At 39.5% G+C, this 20,152-nt stretch overlaps 6 protein-coding genes across 8 annotated transcripts in view; 4 read left to right on the top strand and 2 right to left on the bottom strand.

Annotated features, from left to right (window-relative positions):
* The first annotated feature begins 118 nt into the window (after positions 1-118).
* Positions 119-1,279, top strand: LOC106117755 (mitochondrial import inner membrane translocase subunit Tim22). Its single transcript, XM_013312170.1, has 3 exons — positions 119-451; positions 614-877; positions 1,119-1,279. The coding sequence occupies exons 1-3, from the start codon at positions 223-225 to the stop codon at positions 1,202-1,204; spliced, it is 579 nt and encodes a 192-aa protein (XP_013167624.1). The 5' UTR covers positions 119-222; the 3' UTR covers positions 1,205-1,279.
* An 864-nt stretch (positions 1,280-2,143) lies between these two features.
* LOC106117756 (uncharacterized) lies at positions 2,144-4,931 on the top strand. The gene is made up of 4 exons (XM_013312171.1): positions 2,144-2,562; positions 2,732-2,824; positions 3,000-3,103; positions 3,551-4,931. Exons 1-4 carry the CDS (start codon positions 2,365-2,367, stop codon positions 3,630-3,632), a joined length of 477 nt encoding a protein of 158 aa, XP_013167625.1. The 5' UTR covers positions 2,144-2,364; the 3' UTR covers positions 3,633-4,931.
* Positions 4,297-11,681, bottom strand: LOC106117751 (uncharacterized). The gene is made up of 6 exons (XM_013312167.1): positions 10,965-11,681; positions 10,423-10,572; positions 10,242-10,337; positions 7,611-9,847; positions 7,266-7,460; positions 4,297-6,991 (listed from the first exon to the last, which is right to left on the bottom strand). Exons 1-6 carry the CDS (start codon positions 10,987-10,989, stop codon positions 6,953-6,955), a joined length of 2,742 nt encoding a protein of 913 aa, XP_013167621.1. The 5' UTR covers positions 10,990-11,681; the 3' UTR covers positions 4,297-6,952.
* Positions 11,682-12,081: 400 nt separating this feature from the next.
* On the top strand, positions 12,082-13,904 carry Pglym (phosphoglyceromutase). The gene is given in 5 exon segments (NM_001312725.1): positions 12,082-12,247; positions 12,323-12,555; positions 12,625-12,816; positions 13,044-13,116; positions 13,517-13,904. Coding segments are annotated over 5 exon segments (768 nt in total). The 5' UTR covers positions 12,082-12,144; the 3' UTR covers positions 13,684-13,904.
* Positions 13,905-14,102: 198 nt separating this feature from the next.
* On the bottom strand, positions 14,103-17,650 carry l(2)k10201 (zinc finger protein 511 lethal (2) k10201). Of its 3 annotated transcripts, none has more exons than XM_013312400.1 (4): positions 17,158-17,650; positions 14,970-15,125; positions 14,687-14,816; positions 14,103-14,508 (listed from the first exon to the last, which is right to left on the bottom strand). In XM_013312400.1, the coding sequence occupies exons 2-4, from the start codon at positions 15,110-15,112 to the stop codon at positions 14,236-14,238; spliced, it is 546 nt and encodes a 181-aa protein (XP_013167854.1). In that variant the 5' UTR covers positions 15,113-15,125; positions 17,158-17,650; the 3' UTR covers positions 14,103-14,235. The 3 variants fall into 3 exon arrangements, with proteins under 3 accessions (XP_013167854.1, XP_013167855.1, XP_013167856.1); XM_013312401.1 differs by having other exon boundaries at positions 14,970-15,120; XM_013312402.1 differs by lacking the exon at positions 17,158-17,650 and having other exon boundaries at positions 14,893-15,063.
* An 80-nt stretch (positions 17,651-17,730) lies between these two features.
* Positions 17,731-20,152, top strand: part of NTPase (ectonucleoside triphosphate diphosphohydrolase NTPase) — a 5,376-nt gene continuing 2,954 nt past the window's right edge. Inside the window, exons 1-2 of the mRNA XM_013311896.1 lie at positions 17,731-18,207; positions 18,935-19,058. Coding sequence (XP_013167350.1) covers positions 18,175-18,207; positions 18,935-19,058 — 157 coding nt within the window. The 5' untranslated portion in view covers positions 17,731-18,174. The remainder of the gene's footprint in view (positions 18,208-18,934; positions 19,059-20,152) is intronic.

The raw sequence follows: 20,152 nt of genomic DNA, 5'->3' as shown, positions 1-20,152 counted from the left end.
TGAATGTCAGTGTCAGTCACAGTCAAAGAGTCGACAGACATCTATATGTCATTTGCACTGTGTCAGTTACAACAAAACAGCTGACAATGACGTGAAAACTGAAAATAACCAAAATGACAGTTGACAAGTGCGTTAGAGTGGTGCAACAAAAGTGGTATTTAAAAATATAACCTATATATGTATTATTTCTAATAAACAAGGTCATATAAACAAATGTAAATAATGACGACCTACACAAAACCACCCGTAGACCCTGATTTGTTAAGATTTTCAGAAAAAAATGACTATGATGCTTTAGCAAAATATTTAATCGGCAACAACTACCGCTATCGTGAAAATATAATAATTCCAAGGATTTTGGGTCCAGTTATAATTAAGACAAATGAAGAGAAAATGATTGAAGCAACTGTGGAAAGCTGTCCGTTCAAATCATTAACAAGTTGCATTATTGGTATGTTCTTTTTAAAAAAAACTTAATTTCGTTATTAGCCCCTTACTTTTATATTTTTCCTTCATTTGATTCAATGATAAAGCAAGCTCACAGCTAGCAGCTTTACTTTTGAAAAAGCATAGCTATTATGTGCAGTTAACTTATGATAGGTTTTTTGGTCAGGTTACGGACTGGGAGCAGCTGTTGGTTTATTTACATCATCGCTGATGCCAAATGTCACTGACCCTATGGCGCAACAAAATCAAACTGCAAGGGAAATTTTACGTGAGATGAAGGGATCTATGTTAAGTTATGCTAAAAACTTTGCAATTCTTGGGGCAGTATTCTCTGGTGTAGAATGCTGCATAGAAAGTGCCCGTGGTAAATCTGACTGGAAGAATGGTACATATGCAGGAGGTGTCACTGGGGGACTGATTGGATTGAGAGGTGAGAGCAGTGCAACAAGTTATACAGAATACTATTTCACTTCCATAACATGTATTTGGACCAGTACAGGAGTTGTTTTACAGAATATATGAATATGAATATATGTATCAACAATTTTTTTTTCTTCAAGTCAATCATTAAAATACAAATAATATATAATTCATGAGCTAAATGTTTAACATCAGAGGTTTATTAGTTAAATGCTTTACTATTGTTCAAATTTAATATTTATCCTTTTCAGGTGGGCTGAAAGCAGGTCTATTTGGTGCAGCAGGGTTTGCCGCATTCTCAACGGTCATTGACTACTATATGCACCAAAGATCCTGAGTTTTCAAATAGTCACATAATTCATAGTTATACATACATACATTGTATTTAGTTAATAAATAGAAGTCATTTGTTTCAATTGCAACTTTAGTTTTTATGGCTGCTAATTATATATCTACATATATTCCATGATTGTTCACTCCACCTGACAGTACTAAGTTTAAAATAAAGTAATACATATAATTGTTCATCATTGGCTCACTATACATCCTCACTGAGTAGCTTGGTGTCACCTTAGGTAGGCGGTATGGGTGACTAGGCCATAGCCACTCTAGCCCACCACCGTAAGAGTGTCGAATAAATGAACATACATTTAAATTGAAAATAGAAAAACACATCGGGATCCTAATCCAGTACCTGCAGATTAAAAGTCAAGTGTTTAGATACTGAACTATCTATTATAATATAAATTAGTACTACGGTACAATTATTAACTAAATGTCACAATGTTTCTTTACAAAAAAAAAGCAAAAATGTTCTTAAGTAAAATGTAAAACAGTAATAATCCATAGTATATTCCGTCCATAATAACGAATCAAATCGAACACAAATTCGCGGACGACCCTTAATATAAATAGATAAAATCATAGAAGCAAGCATAAAATACCAACTCTCAAATATGGATTTATCCCATCTATTCGTGGTTGTACTGTGCCCAGTATATACCTCTGTTTCAGTGTGTAAGGCACTTTAATATTTTCACAAAATATTTTTATGCTTGCTTCATGTGACATGTTTTAAGCTAATCAAAGAGTATATAAAATAATAATGAAGCTAATGTTAAATAAAAAGTTCAGAACTTCAGTGGTTTGGATCGAAAAAACAACTCAGATGGGCACAAAAAGAATACAGAGCTTTTTCACTCTGTTCTTGCATGATCTATGATTTGACGTTTAACGATTTTTTCTCCGTTTTCGATTTTCGTAGCGTTGCCATTAGCCAGCCAGACATCAGACTCCGTTCAGCTTGACTTAACTTACTTGTAATTGTAACTTGGATTAAACTTAACGAACAAAAGAAATGAATGAATGAATGTGTCGAGTTAAAGTAAGCAAGTATGTATTAACAGAGGTGTTGCTTTAAAAAATTGAAAAGACGAAAATATAATACTTAATATTTAGATAACAATTATTATTGTGTATTCCTGCAAACGTATCACAATGAAAGATACGTTTGCGTGCGACTCGGTTATTGATTCGCCGACTCGCGAAAGTGTGAAAATCATCGACGGTTGTTACAACAGCAATATTTTCAAAGCCAAGCCGTTTTTAAGTTCCCGTCGTGCGCTTCAGTCTAGCGCTGAGAAAATATCAAAAACGTTCAAAAGCGTTCGAAACACTTTCGGAAATTTGTCGCAGGTAAGACAGTTAGAAAAGTTTAATCTGCTTATCATGATAGGAAATAAAACCGCAATGTAATAACACTATTTAAATAATTTAAGTGTATGATTCGTCAACCCAAACAAATTTAATAAAAGATAGTATATCTCTTAATTATTGACTTATATCTTAAATATGTTCATGTTAGCATTTCAGAGTGAGCGGCAGACGCAGACACAGGCTAGCGGAGGCTGGATCTCCGTGCAAGGGTCCTTCAACACCAGTCACCAAGAAGAAGGGGGTCTGTATACTATACTAACCATTATATTTTACTTAATGTGGATGTTGCTGTATACTATTTTGTATTTTTATTTTGAATACTGTACATGGAAATTGTCAAATTTTATTTATTTTTACTACTGTATCAATTTCGCAATTTATTTGTTTGCACTTTACAAGCATGTGACTGTGTGCAGTTGCTGGGCAGGAGCCCGGCCAAGCTGTACAGCCCATTCGGCATTGAGACCCCGCACAGCCGAGACTTCCGCATGTCGCCCTACATGCCTGACACACCAGACGGGTGAGAACTTTTTAAATTAACTGTCTACAACTAATTATTATTGATATAACAGTGGTAGAGCCCACTTTAACATCTTTGCATGAATTCGCCGAGTTGCCCAGTGCAATACCACAACCACACAGAAGACAGCCGTGAAGTGGAAGCAATTCCGTGTTTCATCTGATGAGTGTGGTACTAGAGGCCTAATTTTGTTCTTCTTTTAATTCCTACCTTGCTTTATATTTTATAAGGAAAGGATGGAAAATGGAAGTGGATTTTCTGGATGAGTGATTGCATGGCAAGGGAAAATATTCTCTTTCTGTGCATCCCCTCCTCCATCGATTATAGGTAGGCAATGCGTCTGCAATTGTGGATGTTTAATTAAACTTAATAAATATTAAGAAAATAATGTGATATTTAGCACATGATAAAAGATGTAAGTTTGCGTATTTTAAATTATAATTTCAGGTTTTCACCAAAGAGACGGGTGAATGTCAGTCAGTCGTGGCACCAGTTGGCGAAGAAGAGGCCGCGGGCACTGTTCCGCTGAGCCCTGAACAGCCGGTCAGCCTGCGCTATATCCCCCACCGCTTACTGTAAGGTCCGCTTGGTGCGCAGGTATCATGGCATTGAATGGGACTGGTGCTACCCACAGCGGGACACTAACAGTGTTTATGCACTTTTTATATATTTAAAACCTGCTACTACTTTTTGTACAACTTTATGTATTTGTAAGTCTAGTATTTTGGATATAATCGCATTTTAAAGGTTATCATTGATGTTAAGTGGGAAAGGAATTTTGTATCCACTACTTGCCGATGGGGAGCTTGTTGTTTACATTGAGTGGAGCAGCTTAAGAGATAAGAATGTTGAATGATGACGGAACATGTACTTAGCGAGGCGGCATCGGGCGGCGGGGCGGGGGGGCGCGGGCGGATTTAAAGTTTCTGTGAAGAAGATACCACACGCGAGTATTTCACGAATAAAAAATTAACTTCAGGACATTCATTTGAATTTCACTAATAAGACTTTAAAAGATGATAATCAAAAGGGATAACTCACGGTGCTTCACTTTACCTGCTAACTATCACAATCCACAGATCCACTGATTACCTCGTAAATGAGTTTCAGCGACACTGTGAATCTCTTGTCATATCTACTTCAACTCTTGTCATTACTCTCAGCATAATCTTATCTTCTTTCGTTTTTCTTTCTTATCCAGGCACCATTTTTTATTTAGTATTGTAGCCTTTTCAATGAAATTCTATTTGTGGATCCCTTTAAAAAAAAAAGAAAAAATGTTTATAAAATGGCAATAAAAAAAGGTTGCTAGGGAAGGGCCGGAGCTCACGTGGCCCCCTCTCCTGATGCCCTCGCGCATATCCAGTATTATAAAAGCCAAAATTATACTCGCTTACATTTTAACTTAGTATTTATATTAAGCTTCTCTGTGACAATATTTATATCTCACTATTTAATATTTATATGGTAGCTTAAGTCTGTGCTCATTTTTATATAATATTGAATATATTTTAAGGCAATTTGCTGTAAAAGTGTAAGTTTAAAGTTCTTTTTTTATTTGTGTCCAAAGTCTGAACTAAATATACGCGGTGAGCATTGTGTGGTGCCGACTGAACTGACAGCTGTCAGATGTTCACCTCACTGACTGACACATTAATGACGTTTGACTGAAACTGCCTAAACTTGACATTGAATTCGTTGATTACATTTTTTATTTTTTAAATAAGTGAAAATAACAACTTTGTTAATTATCTAAACTGTACGTGCATCGTTGTTTTCTTATTGTGTTTGTTTCATTTTTTATTTATTTGTGTGCAAGGATTAAATAAATTATTGTAAAATTGGTCTTCTAGCCAAAGTCAGCTAAGAGGCTATAGTTTTTTGTATTTCGTGCATTTTATTAATTTACAATCAGTTCGAAGTTCAAATCAATAAAACTGTACTCAAAGTGGTTCTACATTTTTTCTACAACTTGTTATATCCTATCTTTCACCACACCATATACTATCGCAGATAAATACCACCAAAAATCTGTTCATAGTTAAGCTAAAACTGATCGTAGGTACATGTTAATTCGTTTGTGAAATCTGAGGTATTCTCTTGGCAAATTACGAAAAAAAAGCCATTGATTTCCATCAGAATGTTTAACACATTGGCAAGTCAGTTACACAAGAAAAAATTAATAAAAGCAAGTGCATTGATAATTTTTCTTTATTTACAGCTGTAACATTAATGGTCGATGTTTTCAAACAAACAATAGTACTTCTGAAACTTATAACAAATTTACACTTGTTGTGAGCTCAACATTCGAACAACTAAAATAGGGGTTATTTTTTTTTAATAGCAAAAAATATAGCGTTACTTATTGCCGATACTGATCATATTTATGAAATAAAAAAAAATTAACATCGAAAATGATCCTAAAGAAACTACTTTTTGGACGATTGCAATAAATATGCCATTGTGCGTGTTGCGTGTGTGCACACACAAAGATAACGCTTCCACTTTGCAATAATAGTTAGAACCACATTATATTTATAAAAAGAATCGCAACATTTATATCTACTTCCCGCACAATAACTTCACTCCGCTGCGATCTTCATACAGTCATTCATAAAATAACAATAATATTGTGTCCAGCTTTTTACAGGACTTTAACATTTTAATTTGTTACTATTATTAAGTTAAAAAAATACCTTTTTCTTTTTTTCTGGTAATTAAAAACGAAATCTGTGAAACAAAAGTTTGGTGGGGTTTTAAGACTAATCTTGGTAGACAAGAAACAAAATATCAACCTTCTGCTTCGCTTAACTGTAATGATAAAACTGTAAACTATTTTTAATAGTGTTGTTTACAATACCGTACTCTGGAGGAGGAGGAGGAGGACGACAGGCGGTCCGGCCGCCTCTCACCGACTTTCGAGCATCTTCTACCCGTGTTAACGATAGAGGTCGGCAAATGTAGTGGTCGCGTATTATACAAGAACTAGTCAGAGGTATAGTCTCAGTCTATAATTGTTTATTGTTAGAAAGGTGAGTGTACCCACACCTATAATACATAGCAAAGTACCCTGCGATACACACTGCACATCGAGCTCCAGCGAGCCGCGCGTCTGTCGCGTGTCTGTGTGTTTGTGTGAACATAACATCTGTCTCCTCTATACAGTACTATAACTATTTACTTAGGTAACTTACCCACTACACTAGCAATTTTATCACAATGTTGCTAAGTTAAGAAGAAAATAGTAATATATTTTCTACTATGAAGTCACATAGAAATATAAAACTGGCAAATAATTTAAACGAAACCTTAAAATATAAAAAAATAAGTAATAATGTCGTTTTGGATTTATAGTTCCGTTTGTAATGTCACACATAAACGTTGTCGAGTAATCTGAATTGTCGATTTTAATATCGGAAACAAGAAAATCTTAACTCTACGTACGCTTAAAACTATAAAATCATCTTCAAACTTAACAAAACTTGAAATGTCAATGTCTTCAAACATAACAAGTACAAGTTTAGGTCAGCGGAACCGGCCGCTGCTCGCTCAGCTTCCTATGGAGATCACTCGACCTCGACCTCGTCCTCGTCCTCGTACACTGTTTGTGTATCACATGTCACCCCTCCTCACCGCGATCTCTCACTTTATTCGAGGTGGTATCGTGAGCGCGGCTCGCTGCTCACTGCTTCTTCACTAATTTAAATAAGTTCTTACTTATGTATGTTTGAAATAACACAAGCACTAGAGCGTGCGGCGACACGTGGCCCACATCATGTTTCCCTACCCTGTCACCCTGCCTCACCCTGCCTCATCTTGTCTCATCTTGCCTCACCTTGCCTCACCTTGCTACGAGTCTTGCATAAATCTCTTTTGATAATTCTGAAACTGAATAAAAAGAAATAATGAACGGCATTCTTTCAAAAACAAATGAAAGGACATGGTTATTGTGAACTATCAAATGAGTGGGAGGCGTTTTACAGTTTTTTTTATATCATAAGGTGGCAAACGAGCGAACGGCCTCCCGAAATCACCGAAACAGCGAAGCGACCGCTGCCTATAGACATACGCAACTGCATATGCGTTGCCTACCTTTAATCGTCGGAGGAGAGGATGCACAGAAAGAAAAAAACAGTACAACAGTATAATGTGCGGTGCGTACCGGCCTGCTCCTGGGGAACCTAAACAGTGGTCGCGGAGGTGTGATGTGCGCCGCCGCCCCGCGCAGTCGCCCCGGCGCACCGAACCAGCCCCCGCGGCGCCCCGCCGACCTCTTCCACCCCGGCCGAATCACTGAGCCGACCTTCCTGAACGACTCCGCCAGGTGGGAATCTATCGCGTTAGTCGCCACCGCGCTCTGTGGACAAAACGTCATCGACCTTTACATGTGAAACGCCGCCAACTTTTGTGTGCATCAGACTGCTTTCGAACACATGAAAGAGATCGCTCAACACCCGGTGCTTCACCCGCGCCGAGTCGATCCAGGACGAGCGCGGCCGGCACTCACCGCGCAGTCCGGCGCAGCGCCCGTCGTGTCGGGGGAGAAGCTGCGCCCCCCCGCGGCGCGCTTCAACGCCTCGAAGTCGCGAGCCAGCCGCTCGTCGGCCGCCACCCGCCGCTCGAAGAGGCCGATCATGCCGTTGCGCAACACGCGGGGCGAGGAGCGGCGCAGCACGATCAGCATGGCGGCCGCGGTGCGCTCCTCGTGCGGCAGGATGCACACGCGCTCCAGCAGCGAGGACGCCACCTCGAACTCGAACGGTCGCGAGATGCGCTCCATGAACTCTGTCAGATTGACGAATATCGATTTGAATCGGGAAAAGTTTTGTGTGCCGGCCAGCGTTTCCATAAAAATGTCGCAGAGAGGTCGGCCGCCGGGCGCGGGGAACTCGAGGAAGTCCCCGTACTCGCGGACGTCTATCGTGTTTAAATACAACATGATCGCTTCCAAAACTTTCACCGTCAGAGCCTTGTCCTCCGGGTGCTCGGGATCGGCCCTCCCGGCGAAGTCTATGGCCATCTCGAGCAGCAGTCGCGTGAGGCCGCGGCGCGCGCCCTCCAGCACGTAGGCGAGGCCGTACCTCCTGCGCAGCTCGGCCCAGTTGCGCATAATCATGTACTCGTGCGCGAAGGCCGCGTCGCAGTCGAGGCGGCTCAGGCGCGCGCTCACCACGCCCGGCGGCAGCTCCGCGTGCAGGAACTGGCAGCACTCTCGCTTGCACTTAGAGGCGAGGTTGTAGAAGCACACGCCCATGAATACGAAGCTCTTTAGGTTTTTCGGCTCGGGGTATATGTCTGCAATGAAGAGGGGCCGGCCGGCTTCCTCGGGGCCGAGCTCGACTGCCGGTGCGGGAGTCAGGAAGGGCGCGGGGGGCCCGGCGGTCGCTCTCGACGCCCCGGCCCAGGGCCAAGAGCTTTCGTCCTCGACGCCGACGTCGCTCGTGTTTTCGTAATAGTTTCGAGTCTCTCTGTACATCGAGGTGGAATCGGCGTTCTGTTTCTCGCAAACTATTTTCGCCGTTTGATTTCGATCAATGTGCGAGGGCCGGTAAGCGATAGTTTCGGATTTCTTGTTAGCGTTTATCGGTCGCGGTACATATTCGGCGAAGTCTCCGGGCTGGGAGTCGTGTCTCCGCGACGAGTCCAGGCAGGTGATGCTCTCCGCGAACAGGGACAGGGCGTCGTCGTCGTCGTTGCCGCGCTCTTCGCAGGGGGCGGTGCCCGGCGGGGCGGAGGCGGGAGCGGAGGTGGGGGCGGAGGCGGGGGCGGACTCCTCGAGCCGCCCCGCCGACCCCCTGTCGTCGCAGACCATTTTTGATCCCGGTTCGGTCGCGGTGTCGCACCGGGTAGATTTTCTTACATCGCGAGGTTTAATAAATTGTTTATCCGGGAGTCGGTCGACCTCTTGGTTTTCACACGGATCGATATCAGAAAATAAATCCTCATAATCGTGGATTAGTAATTTTTTTAAAGCGTTACAATGTGCAATCACTTCGCTCTCTTCCGCCAGCGCTTTACACACTCGTTTGCGGAAGTTCCGGAGGGCGGAACTGTCGTTTATATTTTCGCAAACGACCAAATCGAACATTTCCACGTCCTTTTTTTTAAACTCTGTAGTTAATTTTTGGAGCGCTCTGTCGATGTCGTCATCGTGCGGATCTGCGGAGGAGCGGGCGAGGGAGCACGTCGCGCTCGAGCAGCTCGTGCTGGAGGTGGAGGTGGAGTTGGAGGAGGTAGAGGGAGAGGGAGAGGGGGTGCGTGCGGGGCGAGATGGGGGTCGCGGGGCGGGGCGGGGCGCGCGGGCGACGTCGGTGAGGCGCAGCAGCGGCAGCTTGTTGTCGATGCGCACGATGTCGTCTGTGCGCACGGTGAGGCAGGTGACGGCGCTGGAACTGGAGATGTCGCGAGTCCACGAGGGGCAGGGGGAGGGTGAGGGCGCGCAGTGCTCGGGTTCCCGGGGCGGGGGCGAGGACGCGGAGGGCTCGGGGCCCCGGGGCGGGGGCGGGGGCGAGTCCCCGCTTATTGTGACCTCGAAGTTGAACGACTTTTTATTTCTAAGTTCTGTAACTTTCCGCGGGGAAGTGTGCGGCGGCTCACAGCTGACCGTTTGCTCGAAGGCCGGCGACTTTTTGCTCTTTATAACTTTTTTTCTATTCTTATTGTTGGTTTGCTTTCTTATTGTTATGCTGTTCTTATTTACACCTCCTTTTGTTTTGCATCGGCGCTTTGTTGTCGTACTTGAGTCTGGTGAAAAATAATGTAGGTAACTTTAACTTTTCGAATAGGTTAATATTTTAGAGTTAATAATAGGTTTACTCAAAAGTGTTAGATGCAAGTGTAACGTCCACTTTAATGAAAATAAAGAATATTCAACATTTTTATATCCACACAATAAAGTTATTTGATGGCCCCTGAAGAAAATGTTCGAGTACTATGCTCATGAGAAGAGTTATGACCTTCAGATTTCAACTAATAAATACTTCGCTTCTTGGCTTAGGTAAAAAACAACTATTTACTATATTTCAAATAGTTTCTCCGTAGTGAATAAAAGATAAATCCACTGCGTACATTGCAATACTACAGTGTAAAATCGTGTGCCAACAACAGGTTAGGTCAGATGGAGTTTGTGAAGACATACCGTCAGACTCTGGTGAAATATTTTTGACTAGTTTTCTTTTCCTTGACACAGGAGCATCTTTACTTCCTTGATTTGATATCAATTTCACTGACTGAACTGAAATGGAATAGATTTTTTTTTACTTTGCAACAACTTAATTTAGTCCTTTAGAAGGATATACATATATAATGTTCCCACAAACCATTTAAAGGCAAATCGGTCTTTATTTCATCATCTTCAGCACACTCAATCTTTGGCTGTGACTTCACAAAGTTATTCCGTGTGATCCTCAGTTTTTTGGGTTCATTTTCAGTGAGCAGTGTTCCTTCCTTCGTTATGTCTGCTTCAATTACTGGCAAAGAATTTAAAATTGTATATCATTAGCAAGTTCTATAGTTATGTCACAATTTACAATATACAGTGCGCTTTACATTATGCTAAAGGTAACACAATTACTGTTTACATTGAAGAATAATAGTATTTTGCTACTAATCCAGCAATTATTCAAAAAATATTATTTAATAATCCATTTACCATGGAAAGTTATAAATCATATCCATAATCCATAAAATAAAATAAAACGAAATTATAAATCGCAGAACATTTTATTAAATTAGCAATACCAGTTCAGCCAGCACTTGTGACTGTGTCACACAAAAATATCATCTACATTTCACATTCAATCAAAATGTCACTCATAATTTTATCACATTACCTACCAATGTAACACAACCAAACACTTACCTTCATTTGATAATTTGATCTGCATTTCATTGTTAGCCGTTGTTGTCACTTTTCTTGTTCTCTTACTATTTGTGGTCAATGCATTCTCTACAACAATACAATACACATCTCTCAATTTTAGGTTTATATAATGTTGCAATCAAGTTTATTTAATTTTGATTAGCAGATATAACAACTGTTACCCTTAGACCAGCGTTGACCTGGAGGGGCAGATAGAGATTAAGATTTACACTTGACATTGTTCTGACAAGCCTATGTTGCATCTTCTGCATTTATACCTCATAACACATACATGGCATAACCAAAATTGGATTGCAAGCAAAACAATGGGCATTAAGAGCCCCTTTATTAACTATACAGTGAACCTGGTCGACACAATTTCATCTAAAAGGACTCCAACCAACATTGCCGCCACTTTCTTACTTCAAATTTCTATTTAACCATTACAAATTATAAAAATAAGTATTGAATAGGTGTAAAGAAAAAACAAACCAGTAAGTAAGTCAAAACTTAATCCAGGAAGACAATTTGGAATTGTATTTTGATTTTTGCGAACGCGTGTACACAATTTTGCTTTTACACTTCCAATAGACCTACCACCTCGTTTTTTTGGAGGCATTTTTGTACTTTATTTTAAATTGTTACACACTTAAATAAGGTCTCACTTTTATACTTTTTTTTTAAGTTAAGCATCAGTTTTATGGACTAAGTTCTAATACTCATATTTAGATGATACCATGCTTGAAATAACAAATATATTATGAAGAATCGGATATATTCAAATAAATGTTACTTTGTTTTTAAGGAATCATAAAACGGGAATACAAATAAAAATTAAATTGCAGGAATGCTCGAAGCTCAAATTTCATCAAAATTTAAAATAAAACCGTTCAAAACATCTTAATACTTATGTTGTGATAATGACAGCTTTTATTTGACTTTAATTTGATTTTATTGACAATGCAGTGCCTGAAATTGACAATGACATTTGACAGCACAAACAAAGAGTAATCGTTGCTTTGCCAGTTTACAGAATTGTCTATGTTCACATTCTCGGCTTATGATAAAATAAAGGTCAAATAGGTTACATACGTCAAGAGGAGGGGGAGCTTATAAGTAGACAAGGTCGTAATCAAGTTTATTGTAATTTTTCGGCGTTTTTTAAATTAAAAAGTCAATCATGCCTGCAAAATATAAGATTGTGATGATCCGGCACGGAGAAAGTGAATGGAATCAAAAAAACTTATTTTGCGGCTGGTACGACGCTGACCTTAGTGACAAGGGTAAATTGAGTTTATTAAATACCTTACAAATAAATATATGCTTTGGTTAAATTATTTAACAATAATTAACTACAGGTCGAGAGGAAGCAATCGCCGCCGGAAAGGCTTTAAAAGCCGAAGGCTACCAATTTGATGTCGCTCATACATCAGTTTTAAAAAGAGCCCAAATAACGTTAAATTCAATTCTAAACGAAATCGGACAGCCGGATTTGCCCGTCAACAAAACTTGGCGCTTGAACGAAAGGCATTACGGTGGTCTTACGGGTCTTAACAAAGCTGAGACTGCCGCCAAGTATGGCGAGGCACAGGTACATTATTTTTAGCCATGAAAATTTTTTGATTTATATAATGAATTAAAACTTTTATATTTATGCCAGGTCCAAATTTGGCGACGTAGTTTTGACATTCCACCCCCACCAATGGAGAAGGACCACCCTTACTATGAGACTATTGTAAAGGATGCTCGCTATGCCGGGGATCCAAAGCCTGAAGAGTTCCCAATGTTTGAAAGCTTAAAGCTTACTATTGAAAGAACACTTCCATACTGGAACAATGTTATTGTTCCCCAGGTAATTTGTAATTTACATCCCCTTTTATAATCTCTCGGAAATGAACTAGCAGAGTCCACACAGAAGACAGGCATGAAGTGCCAATGTTTATGGGCAATGCTTTTTTTGTTATTTCTGGTTGCCACTTGTTATGTTTGCCACCTCATAATGTAATAAAAAAACCTTTGTGGTTGAATAAGGGATTGGCAAGTGAACAAAAAAATATCTAAAAAGTTTTTTGTTCTCAGATTAAGGAAGGAAAGAGAATTATAATAGCAGCTCATGGAAACAGTCTGAGAGGAATTGTGAAGCATTTAGACAGTAAGTGATCACACAATATAAGCACAACAATGTATTTTATTCAAGTGTCCCGGAGCTACTATTTAGCACAGCTAACAATTTTTAATGTTAACATGCTTTGCTCCACTCCTTGCTCAGCATGCAACTGGCCCGCCTTGTAATCTTGGCAGCTCACATGTAGTGAGGAAAGAGCAAACTTACCTTTTAACATTTAAGATTGGAATGATTTCCTTAGAGGTTAATCTGCCCATAAACAACTTAAAAAAAAGGTACATGAACTAATTGATCAGCCAAAACTAAAGATGTCATTTTTTGATGTCAGTATTTTTATAACTCAATTGCTATCTGTGTCCTTATGAATCTCATCTAAGAGCAAAGGCCTTGCTGCAGCAGCGATGTCACTACATGAAATGTGTTGTAGATTTGAGCGACGCGGCCATTATGGAACTGAATCTGCCCACGGGGATCCCATTCGTTTATGAGTTGGACGAGAACCTGCAGCCCGTGGACTCCATGGTGTTCCTGGGGGACGAGGAGACAGTGCGCAAGGCCATGGCGGCCGTCGCGGCGCAGGGCAAAGCCAAGTAGTGCGCCTCACGCCTCTCGCCTGAAGCTTGATCCTCGCTCTCCCCTTCTATCATACTATTCTGTATATTTATTGTTTGTTGTATAATCTTAAATATTGTTACTACCATTAGAATAAAGTACTTGTTTTTGCACTACTAGGATGTTATTTATATGGTAGACAATGCAATCATGTGGATATATTTTGAATAGACTACAAAGATTGCATATTTTAATTATTTGCTTGCAATGTGAGATATAAATAAAATTGCTACAACAGTAACTCAATCATTTCAATAACACCATCGAGCCAGAACTTCCATTCCCTTCATTTATCTATCTATTCAGTTAATTAATTTGTAGTGCCATGCATTGGCTTTACTATTATACAACCAAAAATCTCTTTATAAAATCTAATATAACCTCCGGAAAGAAGAAACAGAAATAATTATATAATTTATTTTCATGAGTAAAAAGCTTAAAGTAAAAGTATATATAAGAAGACATTAGTTTGTTTGGTTATGTCCAGTTTAAAACACAACTATGTTTGTTGTCCTGCGTCGCTGTGACCGGGAACTAACTCATGGCGCTACCGTCACTACTCAAACTCCTTCTTTTGCAACTTTTCACAAAAGCCTTTGCCTTGCTGTTACTCAGAGCAAATAATTTATTTTTTACTTCCTTATCATCCACGTCCATGGAAACATTTTTGTTATTTTTATTCTTTGGTATTTTTGGTTTTTGATAGAATCTGAAGTCTTTCGGTAACTTATGTACTTCGACGCAATGACCGAAGCGTTCCTCGGGATTCATGAATTTCTCCTTGCATTCCTCTACGTAGCAGCAATACTGGGGACGAAAAAATTATGTACATGTATAAGGTGTACGAGTCCTTCTTGCTGCTAGAATAAGAGAGGGCCCAAAGCTTCCATACTAAATTTTTATATACACGAGTATATAAGTTAGCAGCGATCAGGACATTTTGATTACGTATTTCATATCGCGTGGTTTACACGGCAGCACTCACCGAGGGCTTGGTGGCAGCCAGCGCCGCGAAGAAGGAGTCGTGCTCCTCCTGCACGTGCAGGTCGAGCAGGTGCGGCGAGGCCAGCGCGCGCCCGCAGAGCCCGCACGATAGCGCGCGACCCGCCCCCGCCCTGCAATACCACATGCTTGATTAGTTACATCGGGTAGTCTTGTTCCGTCAAATTCCATACTATAGGTAATTTTTACATCATTTTCCAAGTGAATTATCACTTCATGCTCGTGAGTGATGAAAGTCCTACAAATGTTAGGAACGAGGTATTTACGGGTCGCGACAGAGAAGCTCGTCGTGAAGGTGACGGACGCCGAGGCGGGCGGGCGGAGGCTCCCGCGCGAACGGCGACTCGTGCAGCCTGCGTGGCCCCGCACCCGCCCCCGCCAGCTGCCGCACCAGCGCCTCGCCCCGCATGTCGCGCCCTTCCCTACCCAACAACATAAACAATATGTTCGATATTTTTTGTTTTATATCATAAGGTGGCAAACGAGCGAGCGGCCACCTGAAATCGCTGAAATAGCGAAGTGACCGTTGCCATTAGACACACGCAATTGCATATGCGTTGCCTACCTTTAATCGACGGAGGAGAGGATGATCAGAAAGAAAATATATTCCCTTTTCATGCATCCTCTCATCCGGAAAGTCCACTTCCACTTCCCATCCATTCCTTATAAGAAAAAGGATGGGTAGGGAAAGAGGACTAAATTAGGCCTCCGGGACGTACACTCATCAGACGAAACGCGGATTTGCTTCCACTTGACGCTTGTCTTCTGTGTGGTTGTGGTATTTCACCGGGCGAGCCGGGCCAATTCGTGCGAAGATGTTAAAGCGGGCTCTACCACTGTATTTTTCGCAAGGCTTCACAGGGAATTTCTACGTTTGTTTTGGTGGCAAAACTATACGTTGAGGAGAAAACAGCTCGGTCTGAAATGGGATTTGACCGGTGTAATACAACTGGGTGGGTGCATGGAAATCCGTGTGAAAAGAACGAAATTAATGTATTATGTTACTTCTTACTAATATTATAAATGCAAATGTGGGAGGGATGGATGTATTATATTTGAAGATATCTCTGGAAGAGCTGAACGGATCTTAAAGAAATTTGACACAGATTTAGAACATAGTCTGGAAGAACACATTGGTTACTCATAATTTTTTTTCAATTCCTTGCAGAAGTAGTCGTGGGCTTGTTTTTTTTTTTAAATAAATTAACGAATACACTTAAATCAGTGGCTCGACCGGTGCAATATCGCTGATTCCACAACAAGACAGGCATCAAGCGGAAGTCATTCTGATGAGTGTGCGTGCCGGTGGCCTAACTTTAGTCCTCTTCCAATAATTTACCTCGATTTGGTAGCTGGGACGCATTGGAAGCCAATCTGCTTAAAACTAGGCCTTATGTCCCTTTTATAAGTACATATTATATCTGAATATCTTTGTATTACATGATATTGTGTTGGGAGTCAGTGGGTACTAGATATCTAGTCGTAGACTCGTAGTTGTCAATTTGTGTAACATCATGATTAGTTGCAAGTCGCGCAACTATAGATAATATGGTAAGTAATATCTTCATACGACAATAAAGGTCAACGTGCTAGTGATGTAAAACTACACTACTTTATTAATGTCGATATCCTTTTACAACATATATAATGCTGTTGCTGAGCCCGTTGTAATATTGCAACTGGTCAAAAATGTATTATAGTTTACTTTTCCATTCAACAAATTTATCCATTTGATTTTAGCCAGTTTTAGCCGTCAATAAAGTCAGCATATCGTTACCGGAAAAACAGTTACACACAAAACTTTACTAACAGAGTTCACAAAACTGTAGGGACAGGCGATAAAATGTGACTTCGTTTTTAATATTTATAGATATGTAGTAATAAACAAACAATAAGATACTGTATTCCGCAGGAAAAATTAGAATGTTTTTTTTTTAAATTCCGCTTACGGATTCGCCGACAACCGCTAGCTGATGTGATAAGCACCCGATAGTGATTTATAAACTAAGTATGTGATACACATCACTATTGTAAGATGTTTTTTACGTTTATTTATTCCACCAGTCATGTAGTTGTGGTAGGTGAAGCCTTATTGTTGGTTAGATCGTTAGGTCACGAATACTTGTAGTTTATGCAATAAAATAGTAACATAATGTCAGTGTTTTCATTATCTTTACTTGTTAATAATTAGTTGTAGTGACTGGTAGTGACGTCGAACCATCCCCACATAAAGCCAGAGAAACATCACTAACCGGGAAGTGTGAAAGACACTTAGATATTTAGTGATTTATTACAAAGACGAAAAGTAGACGTGTAAGTTCTTTCCATATTATGAAACAATGAGTGACTTACGTAAAAGAAAGGTAAATCATTTTTATTAATCTAACTTTATAAATAATGATAATTGCATCGAATTTTCTTTTATGATTGAAAAAAATTGAAATCAAATTATACCTTATCAGCCAAGCAACAAGGTGTTGTTTCCTTTGTATTTAATTATTATCCACTTAGCAAAATTTCTGTAGGTAAGTATATTGAGACTAACAATTTCAAATTTTGTTTGGATTAGCATTAAATAAAATTTATAGTAGCTGTATTCTAACAAAAATTAACATCAATGCACATCAAAAAACACGGAGTATTTTTTTTTTAGTTCAGGCCATCATTGGCATCACATCACATTCACATCATTATTCGTTTTTCATAGAGTATAAACTAGAGACAAGGTATTGAATAGGACGACGATGGCGAAATGAACAACCGTAATTAATTTTTAGGGGAAAAAATAATTAATTTAATACAATTTGACTATGTCCTATAAATTTATATCATACTTATAAGACCGACAAACTTATCTGAACAGGAGGCGCACTCAGTAGATTCTCCATATTTCTAACAGAGAATTTCCCGCGGTAACAGCGGCGACTTTCTTACCGGGTCAGGATATGTTTATCAATGTTTATTGGATTATGCGTACACTAAGATTAGTATCTTTGGTCTTCTCTTTGTCACTCTATCACTTGACACTTGATCCAAAGTAATGAACATTTTCCAAATATGTTACCAGGCCATATAATTAAAAAAAAATTGACACTTGAAGTGACTTTGAAGTTTGACATTGACATCATATAGGCCGCTGCACCTATATTAGACATATACAAAGTTACTAAAAATCAAAGGATAGTTTTACCTAAGGACATGTATTAACTTGGCCCAATAATTGTATTCTAACAGTGGCAATTTGAATCTACATTTTATGTATTCATAAAGGTGCCGCCTGGGGTAAACTAAAATGAATGGTATTAAGCCCCAGTTAGTTGATTTGAAAAAATAACAAGAACTTCCTTAAACCTGTTAAATTTTAATATTTAATTCGTAATAATGTGACTACAACGCATTATTATGTAATATTTACGCAAATATAAAATTTAATCTATTTGCTTTGGTTGTGATGTTATTTTTTACCCCGATATGGGAAAGTTCAGCACATACAGGTATTTAGAGGTAAGTTTTATGTGCTAAGGGACTGAATAACTTCGAAATTAATTTACAAATATTTACAATGACTATGTTGATTACTATGTAAGTTGTATGTATACCTAGTCATATCTATATAATACAGGAGCCAGAAATTGTGTTTACTAAGCGCAATTGCTTTTCAAAAGCAATTTTTAAAAGTAGTAGTAAGAATTAATAGTTGCTCATACAGAGTACCATCTGACTCTTCTGTTTATTACATATACATATCCCAATGGAATCTTTGAAGTTTCCTATTAGCTATTTCAGCAGTATGCCAAATTTAATAGATTGGTACATCCATTTTTTGCCATTTTTGCATGCTAACAAACATCATACAATAGCACTAGCTGATATGCTGTAGTATTAACAAGGAATAAACATTTGTCTTATCATGGAACACATATAGATAGGGACATAATGTATTTGTCTGCATACTGTTTTGGATATTTAACAAATTTCTTTACTTAAGCAAAACATTATTCACATGTAATTATTTTTCATTACATATTAGTGACAGTGATAAATCACACAGTACATTCAAACCACTGCCATAAATAGTATTCATATGTTGAAATAAAATAAAATAAATATGTCCATAAATAATTACTTCCATGTAATGTTACCACATTATAACTAAATAATTGTGTGTTAATGTTGTTCTATAGAAACATGTGGTTATTCATTAAAAATTTTAATAGTATTTGATTTTCAGTTAAAAGATAGCAGCTCTTCAGGGCCAGTGAGCTCGAGGGGCATCTCACTAAAGCGGCCGCGCCGTCTCAAGCGGGTCTTCATCCTGCTCATAGTGGTGGCCGTCTGCGGGACTTACCTCATGGGTAATTTTTTTTTAAATTTAAAAACAAAAAAATAATAATTTTTAAATACCATGCTGATCGACTCACTCGAAAATTGTGCTAGCACATGTAATGCCGGGTCTCACTACTGCTTTATAGCGAGCAGCTTCTTGTTTTCGACCTTTGTTTTCTCATTTTGTAATTTTTGTAGATTATTTAGTGGATGGCCAACTACTAAGGCTGCTTCCTATCCATGGTCATGTCAGCAAAGAAGTCTGGCCAAGAAAGGCATCTGAACATTACACAATGCATTGCACAAACAATACATAATTTGTGTGTGTACATAAGTAATGGTCGCGTCTTTTGCTAGATACATTTTAGTCCTTTTATCCACAAGTTGGTATCAGGCAATCTGCCCTAGTGAATGCTAATGTTACTTTAAAAAAGCAGAAATGGTTCGAGATCGATTTTATCAGGGTCTCCAGTCAAGTCATACATAATATTTTTATTTATACAAATATATACTGTGTGTTGGGCATGTGCACAGTGCAGTGGTACTGAGATGTGACTCAATTCGAAGCCCCGCGACCCGCGCCCCTCGCCCCTCGCCCCTCGCCCCACTGCGCTAGTTGTCGGCGGGCGCGGGGCGCGTGCGCTCGTGTCTCTCTTGTGTGCCAATTGTAGAGGATTGTTATTGTTTTGTTTGTCGCGTATCGCCTCCGTCGCGTCCGCCGCCGCTGCCGCCGCATTCGACATGTCGAATGCCTCCTGCCTGATGCACATTTTGTTTGCTGGTAAATTTCTACTTTGCCTGCTGACTCAGCTCTCATTTTCATTTCATTATTCATAAATCAAGTAGCTAAAATATAATTTTGACTTTTTTTTTTTAATTTTAACGATTACTTGAATCCCCGAAGTATTGTTTTGCTGGAATTGCTCCCCTTGGCGCCGCTACGATGATGTCGATTATTATATATAGGTAACCTTAAAATTAACCTAAATGTTAAGTCTTTCCGAAGAATTGTCATTAAATAGAACTACACAAAGTTAAAGTAATACAAAAGCCGTCGTGTCAAATGTCAGCTGGCATGATGGCTGTCATGGCTGGCAATGGTAGTGAGGGCGGGGCGGGGCGG

This window comes from Papilio xuthus, unplaced genomic scaffold (assembly GCF_000836235.2).
Source record: "Papilio xuthus unplaced genomic scaffold, Pxut_1.1 DF827679.1, whole genome shotgun sequence".
NCBI classification, from domain to species: Eukaryota; Metazoa; Arthropoda; class Insecta; order Lepidoptera; family Papilionidae; genus Papilio; species Papilio xuthus.
The sequence above is the reverse complement of the archived record's forward strand: the minus strand, read 5'-3'. Positions and strand labels throughout refer to the sequence as shown.